This window comes from Barbus barbus, assembly GCF_936440315.1.
Source record: "Barbus barbus genome assembly, chromosome: 28".
NCBI classification, from domain to species: domain Eukaryota; kingdom Metazoa; phylum Chordata; class Actinopteri; order Cypriniformes; family Cyprinidae; genus Barbus; species Barbus barbus.
Window position 1 is genome coordinate 9,153,309 of NC_136756.1, and position 24,421 is coordinate 9,177,729.

A 24,421-nucleotide genomic window follows, 5' to 3' on the forward strand; every position below is an offset into this window, starting at 1 on the left:
TCAGAATTTGCAGACTTACAAATTGTTAAAGACAATAATACCTTATCCGCTGATTTGTATCGTCCACTGCTTGTTGTAATTATTTCCGTATATAGTTCGGTTGTTATGGTAACTACGGAACTAACGCAACGCCGTTGTCAGGCAGTGACGTAAACTCCGTAATTACTTCAACAGCAGGACAGATTATGAATCAATGAAAATATTCAGTGTTAAAGACCTCTCTCACCTTTTGGCTTCACTGAACATTCTAAAGAGGATGAAAGTTGCTTTTAATTAATATACTTATTTTGACTATATTTCACATTCATAAATGCAAATTTATTATGAAAGCCAAAATTTGTATGGGTTTTTTTTTGGCGGGGGGGGGGGGGGGGGGGGGGGGTTAAGGCTATACATAGACAGTATTAGAAATTATATATAAAAAAAAGTTATAGGGAAATTTAAAATAGCTATAAAAGCAATATAATGAAGGTTTTAAACATTTGTATTTATTTATTTATTCTCCTCGCCTAGTTTCTGTTTTATTTTTATATGCATATAATTGTATATTGGTGAATATTTGCATTTAAATGAAAGGCCATGTATGTTAATGTTTACTCAATTAATAAAAGCAAGAGAGATAATACTTCATCAGGTATGTTCATTTTAATGTGTTCATTTAAAATTTATTTGAATTGAATAAAACCACACAAATCAGTCAGATGGATCAAATACATTTTCATGCTCACAGTTTCTGCTCCAAAAATATTAAAACCCACATTGATCCATATTTCTCCTGTCTGATCAATTTTCATTGTCTCTCATGGCTGTTGTGTGTCTAGTTTCTGTAGCCGTATAATTTAACATGAAGGTCAATGAGTTGTCGGCTGGGAAAGACGCCTCGTCCCTCTTTTACTTTCTGGATTGCCTCCACCAGCGTCATGTTTTGTTTCAGTATCAGATATGCCAAAACTATAGTTGCTGATCGACTCACTCCAACATGACAGTGAACCAGGATTTTGCCTTCAATTAGAAGATAGAGCTGCAGGAAGGAAGACTGGGTTAGTTTTTGGACACATGCTTAGCCTACCTCTCTTTCAGCGCTGTAGGTATAAATTCAGCAGCTTTGTTAAAGTTGACACTCATGTCATATGTGGGTGAATCGTGTGCCTCTATGCCCATGTGTGTGATACCCATGCCATCATAGATCTCTGAACAGTTTTCAGCTATATCCCTAAACAAAGAGAAAACGCATCACACAGCATTATTATTGAACAAACAGGTTATAAAATGTCAGCAGAACACTTGTTTAGCAGGCATTTCAGATGCGTATTAGTAGTCTGGATGCTCTGTTCTGCATTGTTTACTTATCATCATTTTGAAGTGATTGATAATCTAAAATATTCTTTGGGTGGAAAAGACTTGTTAGTTATTAACAAAGTCCCTTTCAATATATATAATATTTCTATAGTCTTTGTTACTAGTAGAGAAACAGTTCCCTCTTGTGTTCAACAATATGCATTACCTTAACAGCAGCAACTCGTGCAAATAACTACCTGACTTTACTGATAAGCATTAAAAATACGTTTTGTACAAAAAATGTGTCATTTTTACACATTTGGTGTCCTCTGCTTTTGGTAAGATAAGTCTCACGAGGTTGTTTCGATTGATTAAAGTGCACGACACATCTCAGGTCCGTCTGTTAAAGTTATCCAGACTGTCAGTTCATAGTGTGCGTGAATAAAAGCCGTGTTTTGGATGCCAGTGCAGGGGTTATTTTAGGAATAGGGGGTCTCTGCGCGTTCACAGCAGATCAGCTACACATGCAATGTAATATACTGTGAACTGCTCGATGATTTACAGACAGTTCGCTTTAATCTACGGCTCATTTATCACCGGCTTATCCTTTTGTTCATAATACAACATAACACTTTTAAGGCGAAACAGGAAAGATATAACTGTAAATTTAACATAAATTGACATGAATTATGATTGTTTCTAGGTTGTCAGGTAGGTATTGGCCACTGTAAAATATATATACAGTATATATACTCACACAGAAAAAAAATCATTTTAAAGCCAAGCAGCTTTCTGCTGGTCACTGCTACAAACATGTTTGAATTTTGAATCTTTTACCCGCGAAAATTCACCTCACAAATGTGACCTTAGAGGTAAATTTAATTTTCACAAAACCAAAGCATAAATCTTTTATAACTTGCCATTTCTTTCATAAATTGTTTGTTTTGAGCATATTAGGATTCAACAATAAATGAAAACTTAATTGATAAATTCTATATTTTGGCCATAAAGTACATATTTTTTCTGTTCTTTATGGGAAAGGACTGAGTATCTTATGGTTTTCAAATGGGTTATTCCAGTGAAGCTATTAATAAATGTAAATAAATTCATATATTGTCTACAGAAATATTATGTCGTGAGCCAATGACACAATCTTTTGAATTGAATGTCTTGATTTTTAATATGACAGACCCTACAGTTAGTTGACCTTTATTCAGTCCTACAGTATGATAGAGAAACAGTCCCGCTTGTGTTCAAAAACATGCATTACATGGGGACTTCAGCAGGCAGGTTTTTGGTCCTTACTTGGGATTTGTGTTTTCAATATATTCGTTATACAAATATACTTTTCTTTTTTCTGTAAAGATTAATCTAATAAACAATTTCAGGTATACATAAGAGAAAATGTACAGAAAGAGAGAACATACATACAGTAAAGATAAACATGGAATCCGAGACTTCATGCAGAGCTCAGTTGATTTGCAGTTTTTTTTGTATTTGAGATACTTCACTGTTGTGGTATGAAAAAGCACCTGTTGATATTATGGCACTGTTTTCCTGGTTACAAAACAGACATAAAATCCGTGTGGTAGGAGGAAGACCTGTTGAACGGTCCATGATGTCAGTGACTTTGGTGCAAAGTATTAAATGTAGTGAAGTTAAAGGGAAATTTATTCCATGGAGAAGTGCTGATGTTCTGTCCATAATCCACATTCCAATTCCAGTCCTACAGATATAAACTGTACATTATTTCTTAATGTCTTTTTTTAAAAAAGGCCTCCTGTTTGACTGTATACAGGCCTGCAGATGGCTACCGCCACCTGAACACTGACGCAGATGCATTGAATCAGCTACAGATCAGTAGTCACACAAACAAAGGAAAGGAAGCAAACAATAGCCAAAAGTCCTCCGAACTGCAGGATGTAAACAATCATGTTAACACTAAAGCCTGCACTAACGAATAAAATGTGATGCAGGTGCACAATCAAAGGAAGTGACCACAGCGGATGAAGGTGTAGGCTTCATTGATCATTAAAGACCATGTCCAATGGTTTGATGAATGCAATTTTTTTATAACGAAGTTGGGGCAAAACATATCAAAGAGTTTGTCTTTTTATAAAATAGCCTAGTATACATCGCAGCCTTGGAAAACCATGATTTGCTGCTCACTATTGCTTGTTAGAGGCAAGTGGTACTGAAGGTTCGCCAACTTTTAATAGTGTACTAGCATAAAGATGGTCTCAAAAGCTAACAAATATAGTCTAAAATCCACAAAACGACATTTCTTAATTTAAGGGGTCTTTAAAATCCAGATGAGGCCTGGAAAAAAAGGAACGAGACATGAATGGATCCAATTGCAGCATGAGAGTTGGTCTGAGATCCTTCCAAATGTGGGTTTGTAACACTCTGTTTGGACAAGACAGAACCATGATCTGAATCAAAAACTGGCGTGTGTAATCAGTTAAGGTCCAGTCACATTTACTGTACTCAAATCCAATAATTTCAATAGGAATCTCCAAGATTGGGAATTTTCTGTAATGGCAATTTGTCACATTAATCAACAGAAAGCCGCTTGGTTTGAAAGTTACTTGTGTGAGCAGTGTTTTCGTGCATTGCATGCATTGGAGAATGGATCTTTTTGATGCTGAAATTTGGCTAATTTGGCTAATTTCCATGAGGAAGGTGACTGAATGAAACTGGTGATAAAACTAATACACAATACAACAGAAAATGGGTGAAATTAAATGGAGTGAGTTACAAAAAACTGACCTTCTTTTATTTACAAATCAAGATATTTTACAAAAAAATCAAGGATGTATTGGTGTAATAACAGTGCTAAACAACATTCCAAGTGCAAAAAGCTCCGATCTTTAAAAGATGTGCTACCAAAAACCCACGGAAGTATTAAAATGTGGTTGAATTAGCTCTGTTTTATCCTTTCAGTCTGCCTAGACTCAAGAAAAAAAACGAAAGTCTTAAGATGGTGATATGGAATGACACATGTTTAATTCTGAGCAGATGTCAGACTGCCGCTGCTTTTTGCTGGATGGCAGGAGGCTGGTTTGAGTATGGCACTGCAATGATTAGGACATTTTGCGCCTGTATTTCAACTAATACATTGCCATCTGTAGGGTACACGACCCCAAAACACCATAAAGTTAATGCTGGCAAACTAATTGGCAAAAAAAATCTGTTATCATGAGAAGATATCATTAAAAAGAAAAAAAAGAAGAACCAGAACCATCATAATCAATCCACTCTGTTATTAGAAAGCCTTTTTTTCAAGGCGGTCCAAGATGCCCTGGATCTTCTGGACGGCCTCTTTGCGAGCCTGTCGAACGACGTCCTGCCCGTTGGTCTCCACCGAGTCCAATTCCAGCAGCTCTTTTGTCAAAAGTTCCTCCAGGCACCGGTAGCTCTTGTCCATCTTTTTCCCTACAAACTCATCCACATCCTCTTGGAGGAGCTGAACTCTGGCCAGAACCTGCTGAACTCGAGCCAGGCTGGGATTATCGCTTAATGGGACTGGAGTGGACGACCCTTGGCGGGAAGATGTTGGAGGTTGTTCATTCTGGGTTGGTTTGGGCTCGGGTCCGCCATATCCGGAGAGAGCCTTGTTGTAGATTTGAGGCGGAGCGCTGAACTGGGCGGCTTTGGGCGGAGGTGGAGGTGGGTTTGGCGTGCTGGCTCGTGGTTTGGAGCCTGGAGGCTGGTTTCGAGGGTGCATATGTGGCTGACTGTGATATGGTGGATCCTAAGAGAGAGATATTCATTTAGATAATAAAAAAGCTCACAATATACCAATTCCAGTTTTGCATGTGTTAAATCCAAGGTATACTTGGTTTTTACACGTAAGCTAAAGTATATGGATAGTGCGTGTGACAATTTTCATTACGCGCAAACTATAGGCCTATGCGTGCAACCTGATTTTTCTAGCTGTGCATACTCTATATGCTATTGATGAGAGAAACAAAGCTTTTCAAAGCTCTGAATCAACCGATTCGTAAAATTATTTACTGCTTTAAAGAACCTTTTTTTTTTTTTACAAATCTTTTACAATCCAATTGCAAATATTTTCATGAAAGTGTAATGCAAATAATTAAATACAATTGGGGCCCCATCCACATGGAGACACGTTTAGCTGTATATGTAAAAATTTTGTATCCAGCGTTTTGGGAGCGTGAAACTGCTATTCTTTTAAACCGGGTCCCAGAGTGGTCCTAAAAGTGTGCATCTTTTGAATCAAATTGTTACATTTAATCAGTCAATTAGAATAATAAGACATTTAGGCTCTTACTAAACAAATGAAACCAGTATCAACAAAATTAATCTTTGCAGAAGTTGCATCTGAAGTGGCATTTTCACAGTATTTACACACAGTTTAATGCAGCTCAGAGGGACATGGAGTGCTTTAACCTGCAGTTACAAATGCATAATGTTTTGATATTTTAAACATAAAACATTGAATACGGATATTTGAAATTATTTTAAAATTAACAGATAGTTTGAATGTGAAATTAAAACCGCCAGTAGGTGGCAGCAAGTCACTGTTAACAAGTGAGTCATTGCGACTGAACCGAATCATTTCAACGGTTGATTCATTCAGGAACGAAACATTATGTTGCTCAGAGATGCAAAACAGTGCTGTAGCTGTTTGGAATTATTTTTTGTTGGCGAAATGGAGCAAAAACAGACCATATGGGGTCCAAAACGTAAGTCTCTTAATATTAACTTATTGTTTATTGAACTGTTGTATAAAATCAATATCCCATTTGTAATCATGCTTACTTCACGTAATGTAAGCGTGCATTCCATAGGTGTTATGTTTGGTTTTTGCAAAATACTCGATAATGTCAAATTGCACATCGTTAAAACAAGAATTACGATATTATCGCAGACAATATATATCGCGCACCCCTACTGGACTGGCATGCATACTACATCAAGCTTTGTGTTCGTGTGGATGTGGCCTAAATATGAAGGTTCTGTAAAATTGGTGATTTATTCATTTGTAGTTTTTTTTTAATGTGTTATTAAGCAGAGCTTGGTCAATCGGAAAAAAAATAAGCAGCTTTTCCTTTTTGCATTATACATGCATAAATATTAAAATTCATTTCTTAAAAATGTATCAAACTGACCCGAATACACTCGTTCATGGGTTCACCAAATCAACTGCATCTGGCGGCAAATCCTCTGATTTTTGAAACCAAAGTTCAAGTGTGATGTAACAAAGCCTCATTAAATGAGCAGAAAGACATTTTTAATCACTCATGACTACTTTTAATCACTAATACAGACACTGAACAAAGATGAAACTTTCTAGAGCGCATGTGTCGAGTGCCTGTGTTTGCGCATGCTATCAAATGAAGTATACTTTAAAAGGCTACTTTAAAAAAAAAAAAAAGGCTACTGAAGTATGAGATTCTGATGAACTTTGATTCCTTGCAAGAACCGGACAAACACTTTTAAAATGATGAATATGCAACTGCCCATGTTTGAGAGTTGAAAACAGGAAATCCGAGCATTGTGATGTACAGTAACATGTTCTGATAGTGGGAGAGTTCAGCTGTCTTATGTAATCAGCTTTGGGAGGGTTACATGAGGTGAACCCAGCAGACTCTTAACTGTTAAATAAGCCTTCCCACTGTGCGTTTGCCAAAGTGCCAGTCAGAACGTTTACTTGCACTTTAGAAGTTCAGTATCTGGCACACTGATGCAATAATTTGTCTTCATAAAATGTCATGTAAATGTTTTACTCTAAAATTGAAGTAACAAATCCAGATTTATTTTGGCTTCACCGTGGCCTCGGTGTTGTACACTTGCTCTGAAATACATGGGTGACACGCAACGTGTATTAATCCTTCAGTATTCAAATACACTGTCATGTACACTAGGACAGATAGATCAAGACGGCAACTCAACAACATAAAAACTCACTTTAGCTTGATTATAAAACATTTCAATCTAAAATTGAAACCTGTAATGATCATTTCTATGACCTACCATAATCTTTAAAGCAATAGTTCATCAAAAATGATCACTCATTATAAATTATCAGTCATTATTTACATGGTCCAGTATGGTGACAAATTAAGACCTCAAAACCAGGTCTCCATTAGGACCCCAATTTATCACATTGGCTTAAATTACTTCTAATGGTTACTCTCTTTAGCGTCTGATTCCAGTTCCTACCAAATCACGTTATGAAAATCAATGTTGTTTAACCTCATATAACAACCATTAGTTTCTGTTTTAGTTTGCTTATGAACTAGCAAAGCATACAGAAACCTGATTAGCCTGATAGCTTAGTTTATACATTACATTCACAATAATCTATAATGTAATTACATGCTAAATTAAGTTTCAAATATCCAAATATTACAGTTGCAAATAAGCACCATGTAATATTTGATTATTCGCTTACTATTAATTAACAGTTTATCAGATTACGTTATGAAATTACATTGTCCAATTTGCTTTATTATGCGCTATATAGTAACAGTATATAGTTGCTTAGAAACAAAAAAGGGAAGATTTTCTCCAAAGGTCAGAAGATGATGCTCCGTTTTATTTTACTTTTTTGTATTTTCCCAATCCCAATCAACTTTAAAAAAAGCATTAAAACTTAACTTTTATACCACTTACACAATGAACATTATTGCAAGCTTGTAAAATATCACAAATACCTTGTGCTCATATGGAGGTGGTGCGGGTCCTTGCCACGGTGGAGGGTGAGGTGGTCGTACATGGTTATAGTGGCCATGAGGTGTCTGGGTATTGGATGGCCATTGCTGTTGGGGCGGTGTGTGCCCGTACCCTCCAGAGTGGGACCAGGCCTCGTGCTGGGGTCTCGAGAGCATGGGTTGCTGGTTGGGGTAGGGAGCATTCGGAGGGCATCCTTCTCCATAGTGTGGGTACGATCCTGCTGGGTAGCCAGGGGCCTAGCAGGAGAAAAGGAGGAAGTGATAAAAAATCCTGTGGAAGTTAATAAGTCTCTTAAAGTATCAGATAATATGACAATGTTAGTTCAGATGTCGTGATGTCAAAATATCATGTGGTCCAACTCCCAAAAACTTTTGTTAAAAATATAACTTAACTAAAAAACTATATTTAAATGTAAATACATATATATACACACACACACACACACACACTATACATATATACATACACACATTGGATTAGCTTTTATATTTTCAGTTTTCATTTTACTAATTTTGTTGTGCTTTCATTTTTATAACTTTAATATTCCTATTTATCTTTCATTTGTTTAATTTAAAATATATATATATTTTAGGTAACAATAGCAAAGCTGTTACACATGTAATCAAAGTTTAAGAATTTTTTTTACTACTTTTTACTTGATTGTTACACCACATAATAGTTTTTAGATGCACATGAAACCAACATGAATACAAAGAATACATTACTAAGTACTTGGCACATGTGTTTTAAAGTAGATTTTTAATTGATTTTTCCTTTACTTTACTATGGACACTCTTATTTGCCATTAAACCAAAAATGTAACATTCTTGTATTATGTTTATAAGTAACTGAATTTACCCCTTGGCAGTGAGGTACAGGGTAGGGGGGAGGAGCTGAACCCCCCGCATTTTGCTCAGGGCAGGTCTGGCTGTGATACTGAGGTTGTCTTGAAGGAACTTGGCCACTGCAGTAGAAGGGGTTGGAGGGATGTAGCATATTCGTGGAGTACTGTCCTGGATTGTACACCCCATTGGGATAGGCTGGCATTGCCTGAAAAGGGCACAGCAGAGTGAAGAGGGCTAAGTCTGCTGTGTATTTGACTGACATAGGGCATTACATAAGCCTGAATATGTAAGTACCTGGGGATTGTATGACGCCTGGCCGTTGACCTCTGTTCCAGAGGGGTACGTGCTGCCGTAAGGTCCTGCCGTGTGCGACTGGGGATACCAATAATTTGAGTAGCCGGGATACTGAGATTCCTGAAATAAAAATGGGTCCATGCAGAGACGGTTACAGTCTATAAATATAGATACAGAACTATCTATCTATATAGATAGAAATAAGTCTATAATTTTAATGGTAGGTTAATTTGAACAGTGAGAGACAGAATACCAACAACAAAAAATCCAGAAAAACGCATTTCAAACAAGTTATAAATTGATTTGCATTTTAATGAGTGAAATAAGTATTTGACCCCTTCGCAAAACACTTAGTACTTGGTGGCAAAACCCTTGCTGGTAATCACAGAGGTCAAACGTTTCTTGTAGTTGGCCACCAGGTTTGCACAAATCTCAGGAGGGATTTTGTCCCACTCCTCTTTGCAGATCCTCTCCAAGTCATTAGGGTTTCGAGGCTTTCGACGTTTGGCAAATCGAACCTTCAGCTCCCTCCACAGATTTTCTATTGGATTAAGGTCTGGAGACTGGTTAGGCCACTCAAGGACCTTAATGTGCTTCTTCTTGGGCCACTCCTTTGTTGCCTTGGCCGTGTGTTTTGGGTCATTGTCATGCTGGAATACCCATCCACGACCCATTTTCAATCCAGTTGTCCTGTACCCTTGGCAGAAAAACACCCCCAAAGCATAATGTTTCCTCCTCCATGTTTGACGGTTGGGATGGTGTTCTTGGGGTCATAGGCAGCATTCCTCCTCCTCCAAACACGGCGAGTTGAGTTGATGTTAAAGGGCTCGATTTTGGTCTCATCTGACCTCAACACTTTCACCCAGTTCTCCTCTGAATCATTGGCAAACTTCAGACGGGCCTGTACATGCGCTTTCTTGAGCAGGGGGACCTTGCGGGTGCTGCAGGATTTCAGTCCTTCACGGCGTAGTGTGTTACCAATTGTTTTCTTGGTGACTATGGTTCCAGCTGCCTTGAAATTATTGACAAGATCCTCCCGTGTAGTTCTGGGCTGATTCCTCGTCGTTCTCATGATCATTGAAACTCCACGAGGTGAGATCTTGCATGGAGCCCCAGACCGAGGGAGATTGACAGCTATTTTGTGTTTCTTCCATTTGTGAATAATCGCACCAACTGTTGTCACCTTTTCACCAAGCTGCTTGGCGATGGTCTTGTAGGCCGTTCCAGCCTTGTGCAGGTCTACAATCTTGTCCCTGACATCCTTGGACAGCTCTATGGTCTTTGGTCAAACGTACAAAATCAGCAGGGGATCAAAAAAAAATTTTCCTCACTGTAGATAGATAGATAATGGATTTTTTTTCTTTTTAATCTGATAAATATGTTCAGAGGTTTTAGTTATGTTTTGGTCCTATTTATTTATTTCCCCTAAAATGTGTGTTTTGCCTGTCAACACCTGTATACGTTGTGTTATATGTAGTTATGATGTGAGGGCTTTTAGGGATAGTAAGAGCAATAATGTCATAATCTTACTAAAATATACTACAATAAAATAATATAGCCTAAACATGGTCACTCATTCCACTTAAAACCATGTTCCCAAATCATAACACAATACTGCATACTGATATAAATATATATATATATATATATATATTAGACTCACATCAAATTTAAGTAAATGGTTAATTACCTACATATTTAAATATTATATTACCTATTTATCCTAAGTGTCACAACTGTTTTCCTTCTTGCTGTCAGAGATTTATTAAAATATGAATAATATCAGAAAATTCCAAGGATATTATTCCATATTTATTGTGCTGAGTGCAATTTTTGTAGAAATTATGTTTTTTTAGATAATTTGCCTCATTATAAGTAGGCCTTAGCAGTAACTATGGCAACACTAGAAAACAAATGGCTACATTTAACACGTGTGATGTGAATTTTTCTGACAGAAAATTTCAAAACCACGCTTCAAGGTAAATTCATTCATTATCTTCAGATTGCTCTGAATACATATTTGACACGTTATTTTATGATCTGATGATGTTGACCAATACTGAGTGATATAAAAAGGCACGTTTTATCCTTTGTCTTAATGAGTGAGTGCTAACTGTTCATGCTCGGGCTCAAGTGGAAGTTATTCAGGGAATAAGGCTAACTGAGAACACAGTCGAGGTTTATCGACCCTGTGTCCTTTTTAAGGCATTTAAACCCAGGTTACTTGAGGTGGGACTACTCAAGCTGTAATAAAATGCGCGTGTAACTCCGTACGAGTCATCAATGACGCGTTGCGTTGTTTTTACGTTATATGAGTGTTTCAATAACAGTCATACTTAATAGCGCTAGTAAACAATACTGTCCAGGCAAACCCGAGCGCGCTAGACAGAAAGCATGTGGTTTTGCCTGATGATTTAGTAACAAACCCCGCGGGCCATACTGTGTTAAGTCAGTGGCGTACAGCTCGTTGTTTTGTCGTGAGAAAGCGTTATAAATGCCGTTTGTGCTAATGTTTCCTCGCAGCCTCTATCAGCATCATACTGCAAAAGCCTCACCATGCCGTTGGTCCAGTTATTGTTGTCTGAGTTGTAGCTGGAAGGCCAGGATGACTTGGGATCAGACTGCATCTGCTGGTGCATGATCCAAGCAGCCTCACCTCCGCCTCTGTCGCTGCCAACTGAGTCGAAAGCCATTCGAGACTAAACCACGAACTCTTTCCGGCCTAAGTTCAGTTCTGCCAGTCACAGCTTGGTTTGGAATGAAAGAGGTCTTCTTAAAACCGGCCTTTAATGGTCTGCCGCCACGTTTCACAAAATGCTGTACCTACAGTGCGTCAACTGAATATATTTCCCATTTTGTCTGGTATATACACTGCTGAGGCACGGCGCTGTCATTCAGCTCAACTCGCCAGCCGACGCCACTTGACTGACAGCTTCACCAACCAATAGGAGACGAGCACTGCGGTGACGCCACTCTCATGTGACAACGGTAAAGTTTCTTGTGGGAAGTCCATTGATGCGAATCGGGTTCTTTTCAAGAGATTCGTTTAAGTGATTCTTTTACATTAAAACGTAATCGTCATGTACGTAATTAATTTAATAATTGATAATAGAGTTTTGATTGTAAATTCGCGTGCAACCGTTGGTTGTGTGCATAAAAAACAAACAATTTATACCGTTAATATAATTTTTGTTGTAAGAAAAATCAGTATAAAAACGGGTATAAAATTATGAGTACAATTTGTGTGAAGTTTACGGACATTTCCTTCAATGTCACAAAACAATCAACGCGGTACATTATGCTGTATTTTTACGGACTTTTCCTAGAGAGTGAATCCATTTACATCTATTATCTGAAAAAAGTTCTAGGATTCAATGAGGGCGGTTTTGTGAACCAGTTCAACCGGTTCACTGAAAAGATCCGACTCAAATGAACGATTCGTTCGCGTTTGCATTGTATAATGTAACCACTGATTATCAGTGAATCTAACTAAAACACGGAGAAATGGCGCCATTTAGCCGTCAGCCGGTATAGTATAGATTAAAAATAATTTAAAATTAATCTTAGGACAGTTGGAACAAGCACGCGAGAGTTTAAAGGGTTAAAATGAACCGGAAACACTTTCACAGTGTTACATCCTGTGGAAATAAGGATACACATTTGAAATGGTCCTTGGCTTGATACACTACGTTTAAAAAAAAAAAAACTAAATCTCCCAAATGTCAGCGAAATGAATTACATGCCAGGGACTGCGAGCCTCATCGAGGACATTGATAGTAAGTTAAATGCAATAGAATTTGAAGTATTTGAGTGAATTCACCCGCTGAGACACAGATGTCCGCCTAGCATCTTTCAGCATTTATAAAAGTCACGTTGGTGGTAACGTTACACGTTTAAGATAAAAATAGAAATCCTGGCCTGTTGGCTTTTGTTCCGCAAGATGAACTAGTTCGCATGAATAATAATCGCCTCGTTATGTTATGATCATATATAATTAATTAATGGGAAAATATTCAAGTTCAACAGTATTCATGTGACTGACGATGCTTTGATTTCCTCCTTGTTAGAGAAACACCTTGTTCTGCTTCGCGATGGAAGAACATTGATTGGGATCCTTAGAAGCATAGATCAGTTTGGTATGTATAGAAACCTGACGTTGTTCATTTGCAAGGAAATACTCGTAATTTTAATGCAAGATATTCCACTGTTTGGTGTTGGGATGAAGGTCTCAATAAATAAAATATAATTCGATGTGTAATAATAATGTGATGTGTAATTTACTAACTCTCATGTCAGTCCAAACCTGCATGCAAAACAGTGATATATATATATATATATATTTATTTTGCCTGTACAGTAAAAGTCAATGGGGTCCAATGACCAACGCTCTTCAAAATATCTTTTGTGTTTCACAAAAAGAAAGTTGTACACATTTGTAACCTACATGAAGGAGAGTAAATGAGAAAAAGAAATGTCGTTTTTGGGGGAATTAAGCCCTTTTAGAACAGTAATAATGTGCAAAGGAAATTGACAATATTCAGTGTGTTTCAGCAGTGAACTTGTTACATTAATTTTGTTTTTCCACAGCTAATTTAGTTTTGCATCAAACTGTTGAACGTATCCACGTTGGTAAGAAATTTGGTGACATACCTCGTGGGATATTTGTTGTCAGAGGAGAAAATGTGGTCTTGCTTGGAGAAGTAGTAAGTACATGTTCATTCTGGCCTTGGAAGGATTTGAGGACTTTGTGTATGATGAAGGAACATTTCATGAAGATAACCAATCCTAGATCTCGCCACTACTCACTTAAGCTATTTTTTCCTTCCAGGATCTGGATAAAGAGTATGATCAGGTCCTCCAGAGAGTTTCCATTGAGGAAATCCTGGAGGAACAGCGGACAGAACAGCAAGCCAAGCAAGAATCAGAGAGACCGAAGCTACAGGCGGTGAAAGAGCGAGGCTTATCGATCCCTAAAGCCGACACGTTAGATGATTTCTGAAACAATTTAGTTCTTTTTGGATGATTTTATTTGTTTTATTGGATGGTTTTGTTTGATTTGAGACCACATTCTGTCCGATGATAGAAGAGTGAGTCTCACAAGATTGTGACTTCTAGATTTTGTTTCACTAGTTGCTGTAAAGTCATGTTTTGAGAATCGCCCACCGTCTTTGTTTCTTTTATGGCAGATGCCATAGTGAAATGAAGCATGGAGCACCAAACTGAAGCACTTGGCCTGTTGGCTTTTAGTTTAAACAACAATAATGGTATACAAGAAAAGAAGTTTATTTCAGTGTTCACTATGTTATGGATATGATGCAATGATTATTAAGTTGGTATATTATGTAAAACACATGAAACGACACTGAAAATATTTTTGTTCTATTAAACCTATTTTATACCAATGAAAATACTTTTTATTAATTGTTTCACTCTACTTGCCTCTGAGAAACCACATTTAATCTTGATGTAAAATGATGATTAATGTCCAAAAGAGTTTTTAGAAGCCTAGATGTTTGAATAGGACAATATTGTTTAAAAAAAAGGTGTTATAATTATTATTTTGTAATCTTCCATATGGGTTTAGTACAAGGGTGCTGGTGTCCTGCAGAGTTTAGCTCCAACCCTGAAAAAAACTTCACCTTCCTGTAGCCCTAATAATTCTGAAAACCTTGATTAGCTTGTTCAGGTGTGTTTGATTAGGGTTGGAGCTAAACTATTAGGATTTTCATGTGAAGCATGCCCTTGCATTAATCGGTAGCTAGGGGGTGATTTTTGCCTTTGTTCTGTTTTGAGGCAATAGTTCTCAGAGAGAAGGACATCACAGATTAAAGCTTCTGTTAGACACGAGCTAAAATGGCACAGAAGTGTTTTCACATACTTAGAAGAGGGCCATTGCTACAGTGAATACATTACACTACATTGCAGATTTATTACAGTGAGTCTAATAACTTTGCCTACACAAAATTTTTACCTGAAACTTGACGTTTTTTATTGAATCGATCTATAAAAGCAATACCACAAATCGCATTTGTGTTTGTCTGAATATCATCAGTGATTACCTTGGCATTTATCGCCGAATCACAGCTGTGTTAAAAGGCATATTGCTTAATTTTAGTTTATATAGGCTATTTATCCTGTTTATAGTTTCTGCTTATGTCTTTTGGACTGCGCGCGAATGGATCTGTACGCTCAAAGTCCTGTTGAGTAAAATTGGCCACCGTTTGAATAAAAAAAGGGTGTAATTCTTCTCCTTTCCTATTTATTGGCCTTGACTTTTAATCACGGGCTATCCCATTTTCTATTATTGCGCCCAGCGCAGACTGAATGAGCGGGAGCGGCATGAATGTGCTGCTATCAAATGTCCTTTGACAGCCATGCATGCTTGTTCTCAGTCCCGTGCGTCACAGCTGCATTTAAACACGCCCCTTCCAAACGCTTGTTGAATAGACATGACAAGCGCTAAAGATGAATCTCATATACTGTTATAACCGCACGCGTGCTCGCTTCCCTTCACATCGCTGCGCTATTTGAATGTCGCTCTAATCTGAACTGAGCCACGGGGAAAGCCGCTTGGGACCCAGCCAAAAATTACAACTGAACGCAGAAACCCAGCCCTGCTTCGATTACGCACCGAGAGAGGGAGCACGCTGATAGTGACAGCGGCACTTCAACAACTCATCTGCGATCGACCGTACGATACTTGATCCGTTCTCTGCCGTGCAGCCTCAAAGGATGTAGACCTCGGCCTGCTGTCTTTGGCATGTTCGTTTTAACAGGACTTGTCGCCAGTGGCTCGTTTAAACAGGCAATGCCTTCCTTACGCGTTTTGTGGCACAAACTACAACCGCACGCGTACGCCAGCGATTCGTTGTTTTACTTGTCTATACGTGCGTTGATAGTTTAAAATGCCTAGGTTTTTGATTTAAACACTTCTGTACGGACGAAAAATAGCATATTCGGCTGGGAGGAGCAATAACGAGCTCTATCTACTTCCACGGCAATATCACGGAGGGATATTTTGATGGAGCTGGAGAATATTGTTGCAAACACGGTACTCCTGAAGGCAAGAGAGGGTGAGTACGGAAAACTACGGCGAAAATGTGATTGATCTTGCTTGATTTTACCGCTGCTCGTGCACCTATCGTGATGATGTAATCTCGAGCAGATGCTGTGTGGAATTATCCTGAAACATTGTTTCAAACACCTCCAGCGGCGCTTTCATCTGTAACCGACCTCAGAACGCCAGATACATAATGATGTTACATTGTATCGTTTGACAGTTGGTACGTGTTACAGGGTCAAACGAAGGAAAACATCAGCCTCCTACATCCGTTTTACGCGTCGTGATTTTTAAAAATACAAGACTAGAAGGTATATTCGCTGCATGCTACGTTTTCATTGAGGTATAGGATACATAACGTGAGCTGTGTGTGAGGAAAGGGTAGATATGTTACAGCCGCCACCTTTTTAACGTTCTTCCACACAAACACGCGCTGCTAGTTAACATAAACGCGGTAGGAACCAGGTCAAACAGTCTGTAATGCGATGTGAACGACGCTTGTCTTCGTTACCACCGATACCACAATAACCGCTACTTCCTTTGCTGGTGTTTTGAAGCATAAGGCCTCGTAAGACGACCAGTATTCAGCTATCCTGAAGTGTCATCTGAAGCTTGATTAATTTAGATTCAAACTGAGCCAGATGTAAACCAGAAGCACAATACTAGCGTAGATAGATTGTAGTTCGTGTTGTCTTTTGTCAGACATTGAATAGCATTATTATAGGACAGCGATGATATTGCATACAATAAATCAAAGCTTTTAATTGGACATTTTTCTCACTGTGACATAATCAGTGTGAAAATACATTTAGCTGTAAAAACTCTAAATATATATATATATATATATATATATATATATATATTCTTCATATTAAGGTTAGTTGTACAACAGTTCTGTTGTTTTGATTTCTACAAACCTATTTTAGAGATGGTGGCCTATTTTCTGTCTGTACATTTCAGAAGTAATAATATTAAATTCACAATTCACACTTGCTTAGAAAGCGAATAATCCCTTCTTGAGTCTTTTTTGATCTGCATTCAGATTGAGTCATTCAGATTTTGCGTCTTGCAATTTGTCATGATTTTGATCTCCATCTACATCTCAATGTGTTATTCAGCTTGCTTCTCATGATCCTTCAGAGATCAGTCTTGATATTGTTCAATGATTGCAAAATATGGAGCCGGCGAACTTGGTTAGCCATAGCTTCCACAAACGTTTTGCGCCGTTGTGTCCATTAATTGCCCAGATTCTCCTGTGGCCTGGAGGCACAAGCTCATGTATTCAGTTCCTGTGCTCTTTGTTGCCCTTAGCCTGGAGTTTACCATAAATTACCAGCTTTTGACAAGTGTAAGATTTACAGTCTACCTCACTGCGTTGTTGAACAGTGAGCGCTAGGCTAGGCCAGTAACATTAGCTGCCTTCCTGGTCGCTGATGTAACTGAATAATGTAGAGAATTTTTTAAATGAAAATTCATCAAAGAAGCTTGGTTTATTTTTATTTTCCACACTTCCAATAAAGTTTCTCTCAAAGGACAGCAGGTACAAGTGTGCACAGTTGTTGAAGGGACGTTTCACAACACTTTGTACAAATATTGAAAAAATCCTTTTTACAAACATGTTTCAACATTTGATTGGACCATCCTGCTTTTAATACAAGTAGACAATTTGTTTTTATTTAATAAGCCCACTTATGGACTTTAGTAAGGTTTTACCAGAAAAAGTTTTAGAATTTTTGTTTGGTTTTATTTTTACCCAACTCAGTTCTTGCTATTAAAACAGCCACAGTTGTTGACATGTCATTAAAAACTATACTACTTACTAGTACTACTACTACAAACATGTTTCTTGTCATGCATCTACGTTTCAAGCTTTGTACATAGTGAACATCAGGAAATCTGTCTTTTTAAAGTGGTCTTGTGTTTATTGATGTGTGCAGGCCTATGTGTGTGAGACAGAACTTGTTCAGTGAGGGTCTGCTTTGTTTGTTCTTCATCCATGTGTGTGTGACTGTCCCCCCATTTGTTTATCGTGCTGTGTTTGGAGCAGAAAATGAGGCTCAAAGCACGCAGACTCTTGTCCAAATGTTCGACTAACAGCAGATAACAGGAAAAGCAGAGTTTACAGGCCACACAGTCTGTTTACATGGCTGAAGCCACGCTTCCGAAATCATTAGAGAGTCCCCAAACTAAACAAAACCCATCTACGTCTGTTATGAAAGTCTGCTCGGAGACTGAACATATTCAAGCGTAGACATCACGTTGGCATTGAGAAAGTAGGCTCTTGAGTGTAGTCTTAATGCATACAGATTTGAATTTTGATTTCTTTGAGTATTTTCAGTTATTCATGTTGCCTGCCATAAAACTACAGCTGGATCAGCTAACTTGAGCTTAGAAGACATGATACACTAAAACACACTAATTTGGAAGCCTGTTTCCTCCTCAGAGTGAAATATAAATTTGGTAATTTTGAGAGTTTACCAAAAGAAGTAACTGTGCAACTGTGGCATACAAAGTCACAAGTATGAGAGAGAAAGATCTGAGCTTCTTGCAAATGCAACTTTTTCTTATTAATGTGAGAAACGCACTAATTCATTCTATAATACAGAAGGCCGTTCCACCTCAGAGTAGAATATTAAATGGGTAATTGTAACGAAGTTTACTAAAAGAAATAGTAGCAACTTTGACATAAAAAGTCACAATTTTGAGATTTAAAGATCTGAGTTTCTTGCAAATGCAACTTTGTTTCTTGTTACTGTGAGAAATACACTAATGCGAACTATATTACGGAAGGCCATTCCACCTCAGAGTAAAATATAAAATGGGTAATTGCGAGAAAGTTTGAAACGAAACAAACTCACAACTGTGAGATACATAGTCACAATTATGAGATAGATGTAAGTTTCTCACAAATGCAGCTATATTTCCTGTTACTGTGAGAAATAAAGTAATTCACAATAATATGGAAGTTTACAAAAATAAATAAACAAATGTGACATACAAAGTTGCAATTATGAGATAAATCTTAGTTTCTTACAATTTTACTTAATTTCACAATAAATCATAATGAAATCGCAATCACGATTAGACAGAAGCTGCGATTGTCTTGCGTATCTTTCAGTGAAGCACGGTTCTGTGATCAGCAGTAAATCTGAAACTCCAAATACGCCCCACAGAAGAAACCCATGGAATGCCAATCGCTCCAGCTGAATAAACAGAAGATTTAACTGCTTTTATTGATTCAACGTGACTAATAAACACACGACTACTTATATGGCTTATCTGGGTTCTTATTATAATTTATTATAATACAGTATATTTATAATGCAATGCCTTTATCAATGCTTAGAATACTATGGAATGTTGCGAAGCCACATCATCTCACAGAAGGATTTATTTCAAACACTCGACTGACATTATAAAGTGAGTTTGGAGTAAAAACGTTAGTGGTATTTTCACATGCTTTCAGATAGAGCAGCATTTACTACACAGCTGTAGTTCACTAAGAAGCTACGCAAACAGCTGCCATTATCGCAAACGATTTCTTCGATTTCATAATCGCACAAGATTTTCTACGATTTTTTTTTTTGTGTAACTTGTCAGTGAACTATGGATCCATTTGAAAGCAGCAGATTTACTGCTGGTTACAGAACCGGCTTTACTGACAAAATGCGCATGGAAATCGCATTCGATGTAATCGTGCAGCCCTAGTGTGAGAAATACAAAATGGGAGATTGTGAGAACGTTTGCTAAACGGAAGTAGTCACAACATTGTAATTATGAGATATAAAGATCTGTTACTTTGTTTCCTGTTATTGTGAGAAATTCACTATAATATTGAAGCCTGCTTCCACCTCAAATAAAAAATAAAATGTGTGATTTTGAGAAAGTTTACAAAAGTAAACTTGCAGCTATGAAATACGAAGTCGCAATTATGATAAAGTTCTTGCAAATGCAACTCTGTTACTGCAAGAAATTCACTCAAAATTGCAAGATGTAAAGTTGTAAATGAGGGAGGTTTCCATATTGTAGCGCCCCCTGTGGCAGCGCCTGAGCGCTTGCTCTCTGACACACATTGAAATGCATTGACACAAACTGAGCAAGCGTTGCTGCATTTGTACTTGCGTGGAGTTGTTTCAAGCATGCTTACCCTTTCCTCCCACCACTAGTAGTGACATCATTTCCTACTGTAAGCTGCTGCATCAGGGGAAGTGATCCAATGTTACAGTAAGTCCCAATGCACATGCATTATGCAGTTCTACAAGCCTAGTAAATTTCCACAAGCATGAGCTGTGTGAATTGTTTAGATTTATGAGGGAGGTTCATTCACGAGAGGAGAAATATGAAGATGACATTAGGCAAACATATCAGTCGAGTTTAGGACCTCAGATATCTGGTGTCATTATCACAGACCAATACAGGCAGATAGGAGATAAAAAATAGCCTCATTGTCTTCAGTCCAGGGTCAACTCAGAGTAGGACGTAGAGTCAATATGAAATCAAATCCAACCTTCTTAAGTTTCTTAGATGGTTTATCGGTGGGTGTTATTCCAAATTAATATTTTTCTTTATAATCTTTAATCAAAATGTATTAACTTTCTCTGAAACAACATTCCATTTAATCTGATGTTACTGAGGCTGGAAATGATTTGGACATTATTTTTGCAAAATTTCTTTCAATTTGGCTTCATTCTGTTATGAATTACCCCCTTTTCGCCATCCAACCTATTCCTTCCCTGCGTTTTTCTCATGAACATCTCATTTCACTTGGAATAATCATAGTTTGGGGCTGGAATAAACAGCATGTTTTTGTAATTGACTTGGACAGCTGATTGTCAGTGCATTTTCTGGACAACTAGTCAGTCTTGAGGAATTATTTAATGAAATTTTTCAATTTTTTATGCATCCAGTACGCTCCAAAATCACATACATTTCTTATTGTATATAATTATTTAAAAGTTGAACTTTATGTGCCATTTGGAAAAACTGAGATTCAATGGTTTAAAAAAAAATCTTCAGAAATTAGTTGATTGTTGGATAACTATTCAATCATTTTGACCCATCCTGAATTTGTAGATTGTTGCATTATTAAGTCGACAGTATCAAATGTACCATGGAACAATAACCGAGAACAGGCCTGTTAACCAGGACCTTAGGTCATTTTTTTTCTTTGGCAACCTCTCATGGAAGTAGCATTGTGTTGGTGTCTTTTCAAAGAATGAGTGACTGACTATGTCTGAGAAATGGTAGGGGGTGAATTCCTAAGCAAGGCTGTAATCCGACCCTGGCCGCCTCTGACAACTTAGGCGATGTGGAGTGCACATCGTAACCAATGACGACGGTGGACGAGGGGCTCTCCTTCCCATTCAAGAAGTCTGGAGCTGGCAGGCCGCTCCGCTTTGCTGGAAACTGTGCCATGTGAAATCCTGAAGAATAAACGTCATCCAGACCCATCTAAATGAAGACAGAGGCAAAGGAGGAGGCTAAAGTACAGAGAGCAAAAAAGACTGATCGTGAATGCAAGCCAGTGAAAGCAGGGAGAAAGAATTGAGAGAAAAAGAAATACTGTGTCACATATAAAACAAGGAAAATTTGAGCTGCTGCTTCAGCCAGATACTGAAAAGTTACGTCACTGCATTGAGGTATTGCATTCTTGTGTTAATACACAGCTAAAATGCATACCGTTGACACAGAATCGGTTCCTTACAGAAATGTAGTTGTTGAATCAAAGGTGTCGTTTGCTAAAATAAGCATTTCTATTAGTTGGGGCTGAATATTTGTGATATATGCTAGCTATATACAGTTTTTATTGCCTGTTTTCCTAACCTTGATGTTAAAACAGATAATATAATAGTATTTATAATAGATCTATTTAAAAGAAATTCCCGTATCTGAAACAGTAGAGCATAGTGCTAGCAACACCAAGGTCATGGGTTTGATTCTCAAGGAATGCCTAGTTCATTGCTTTGGACAAAACTGTCTGTCAAATGTGGTTGCAAATCTCTAAATGAAACTTTATAGCGTTAAGAGTTGGGATGGCTGATTCTTTCTGTGAATCTGTTATTATTTGAATTAAAACACTGATTCAAACACTCGTTTGCATTATCACTCAGGACATTCACAGAACACTCAGTATACCAATTTTTGATATATTTTAGTAAAAAAAATTGACTGACACATTTGTGCATATACAGTAGCATTAATCAAAATTATCAACATAAGTTTTAGCTATTCGTTCAGTGAGAAGCTAAATATACTTTATTTTAAATCAAACTAGATTTCTACTGTATTTACTCTACTACTTGAAGTAGTTTGATGTAAGCCAAACAAGTAGTCTGGCTAACTTATTCCAATGAGTTTGACCAGGAGAGGATTTTCTTTTTCCCTAAATTGCAAGTTGCAAATGTTATTACATTGGATTAAAACTTACTGGTTCTGTTGACTAGTTTTAGTGATTTTACACACGTGGTGTTTCCAGTCAAAAATGACCAGCCTACAAAAAAAATCGCATATAAATTTCTCGCTATGCTATATTATCGATCTGAGTTCATGCACCTCAGTTTTTTGAGTGAACATTGTCAGAATTATCCACAAATAATGTATTTTCACTCATAAACTGAGGTGAATGAACTCAGATCAATGACACAACTGATCAGTTAAAAAAAGAAATGCTAAACCTGTGCTAAATAAAGGAAACGAGCTGAAAAAAAGATTGAATCCAAGAATTGGTGATAATATAGCATAATGAGAGATTTACAAGTTTTTTATTTATTTTTTAAAATTCTGGTTATTTTTGACTGGGAATAGCAAATGAAGTAAAAGACTCAGCACAGCACAAATGTAAATAATACAATTATGTAATAATAATAAAATGATCTTATTTTTAAAAAAATATCATACAGTATGAACATCATATTGATGGGATGTATTTTATTGACTGTCTTTTAAAGCCTAACATTTTTTGATGTCACCCAGCAAAATCATTATTATTGCTCCAATAGGCCGGACATACATATTTCTCAAATGACATTTTGTTAAAGCATTGTTTATCCACACCCAGTCTTGCAGTGACTGCCACATTGGATGGATGTGCTGTGGCACCAGCAACACAAATATGTAGCAGAAGTGCTGAAGCTTGTGTTGGGCCGAGACTGATAGGCGTGAAAATTGAATTTGACTCGTTGTAAATGGCCGGTTGGCTTGTGAGCGGACGTCTGTTGCCTTAGCTCAAGTCATTTCTGTCTGATCTAATTCCACACGGTCAATATCCATACTAACTTGTTGACTGACTTGTGGCGTTGGGTACATTCAGAAGTGGTCGAGGGAAAGTTGTGTCTGGAGTCAGAATTTAAGGTTTTTCAGTCAAATGCGCATGTATTAAGAGAAGATGGCAAGATGTTTGGAAATTGTATGTGCATCTTAAAATCTGGAAAAAAATTAGTCGCTAAGGTGTAAAACTTGAGCTGTTTTTTTTTTTTGTTTTTTTTTTTTACATGACCTCTGCTGTCTAGGATGTGTCCTCCTCCAATAATTAGATATTGGCTTAATTGTCCACCCATATTGTTTAATATTCTTAATGCTGCTCTTTTATGCACCACTTTATGGTTTTAGAATGACAAAAAGTACAAAGTTTTTGGGATGTCTACTTCAGAGGTCTAACAGAGTTTGTCAGTGTCAAAATGTTTGAAGGCAGGGTTTACCAAACCAAACATGAATTTCAGCACGATGCAAGCAGATAAACATTTAATTTTTTATGTTTAACATTTAATGTTAAATGACTCCCAGTAATTTCCAGTGGGGCAAACGTTTTTTAGTACATTTTTGCCTTTTTTAATTAAGAATTGTGCCATTTCGAACCTAAAATGTAGTCTATCTTTTAATGATTCATGTAATTTATTGTTGAATGTGTTATGACAAGACAAGAAACATTAACAGGCCTTTTTGACGTATGAGGCATTCGATTAAGAGTGAATGTGGGCTAATTATAAAAGAAAAATATAAGTTCTAATGGATTACTTCACAATCAATTCTAGTAATTTTACAGTTTTTCATTCTTTTTCTTTATTCCCTTAAGTCCCTTTAAAGTAGTTTTTATGTAGTATGAATGTAATCCAGATGTACTACATTCGTCATGTTGTCATTGTCATGTGACCTACAGTACCAGCCAGTTGCGTTGCTTCACTGCCAATCACCAATCCTTTCCCATGGCCTAATGGCATAGTAAAGTATCCTTTGGACAAAT

At 37.3% G+C, this 24,421-nt stretch overlaps 3 protein-coding genes across 5 annotated transcripts in view; 2 read left to right on the forward strand and 1 right to left on the reverse strand.

Annotated features, from left to right (window-relative positions):
- Window positions 1-2,436: 2,436 nt before the first annotated feature.
- bag4 (BCL2 associated athanogene 4) lies at window positions 2,437-12,103 on the reverse strand. The gene is made up of 5 exons (XM_079382011.1): window positions 11,678-12,103; window positions 9,123-9,242; window positions 8,842-9,033; window positions 7,965-8,219; window positions 2,437-5,032 (listed from the first exon to the last, which is right to left on the reverse strand). The coding sequence occupies exons 1-5, from the start codon at window positions 11,813-11,815 to the stop codon at window positions 4,544-4,546; spliced, it is 1,194 nt and encodes a 397-aa protein (XP_079238137.1). The 5' UTR covers window positions 11,816-12,103; the 3' UTR covers window positions 2,437-4,543.
- A 441-nt stretch (window positions 12,104-12,544) lies between these two features.
- LOC306847830 (U6 snRNA-associated Sm-like protein LSm1) lies at window positions 12,545-15,369 on the forward strand. The gene is made up of 4 exons (XM_079382012.1): window positions 12,545-12,898; window positions 13,190-13,258; window positions 13,710-13,825; window positions 13,951-15,369. Exons 1-4 carry the CDS (start codon window positions 12,853-12,855, stop codon window positions 14,119-14,121), a joined length of 402 nt encoding a protein of 133 aa, XP_079238138.1. The 5' UTR covers window positions 12,545-12,852; the 3' UTR covers window positions 14,122-15,369.
- A 191-nt stretch (window positions 15,370-15,560) lies between these two features.
- Window positions 15,561-24,421, forward strand: part of LOC306847758 (G protein-coupled receptor kinase 5-like) — a 48,410-nt gene continuing 39,549 nt past the window's right edge. For 2 of the 3 annotated variants that reach the window (XM_079381904.1, XM_079381906.1), the window contains exon 1: window positions 15,564-16,195. In XM_079381904.1, the coding sequence (XP_079238030.1) occupies window positions 16,144-16,195 (52 nt within the window). In that variant the 5' untranslated portion in view covers window positions 15,564-16,143. Of the gene's footprint in view, window positions 16,196-24,421 lie in introns of all 3 variants that reach the window. The other variant, XM_079381905.1, reaches the window with a different exon arrangement.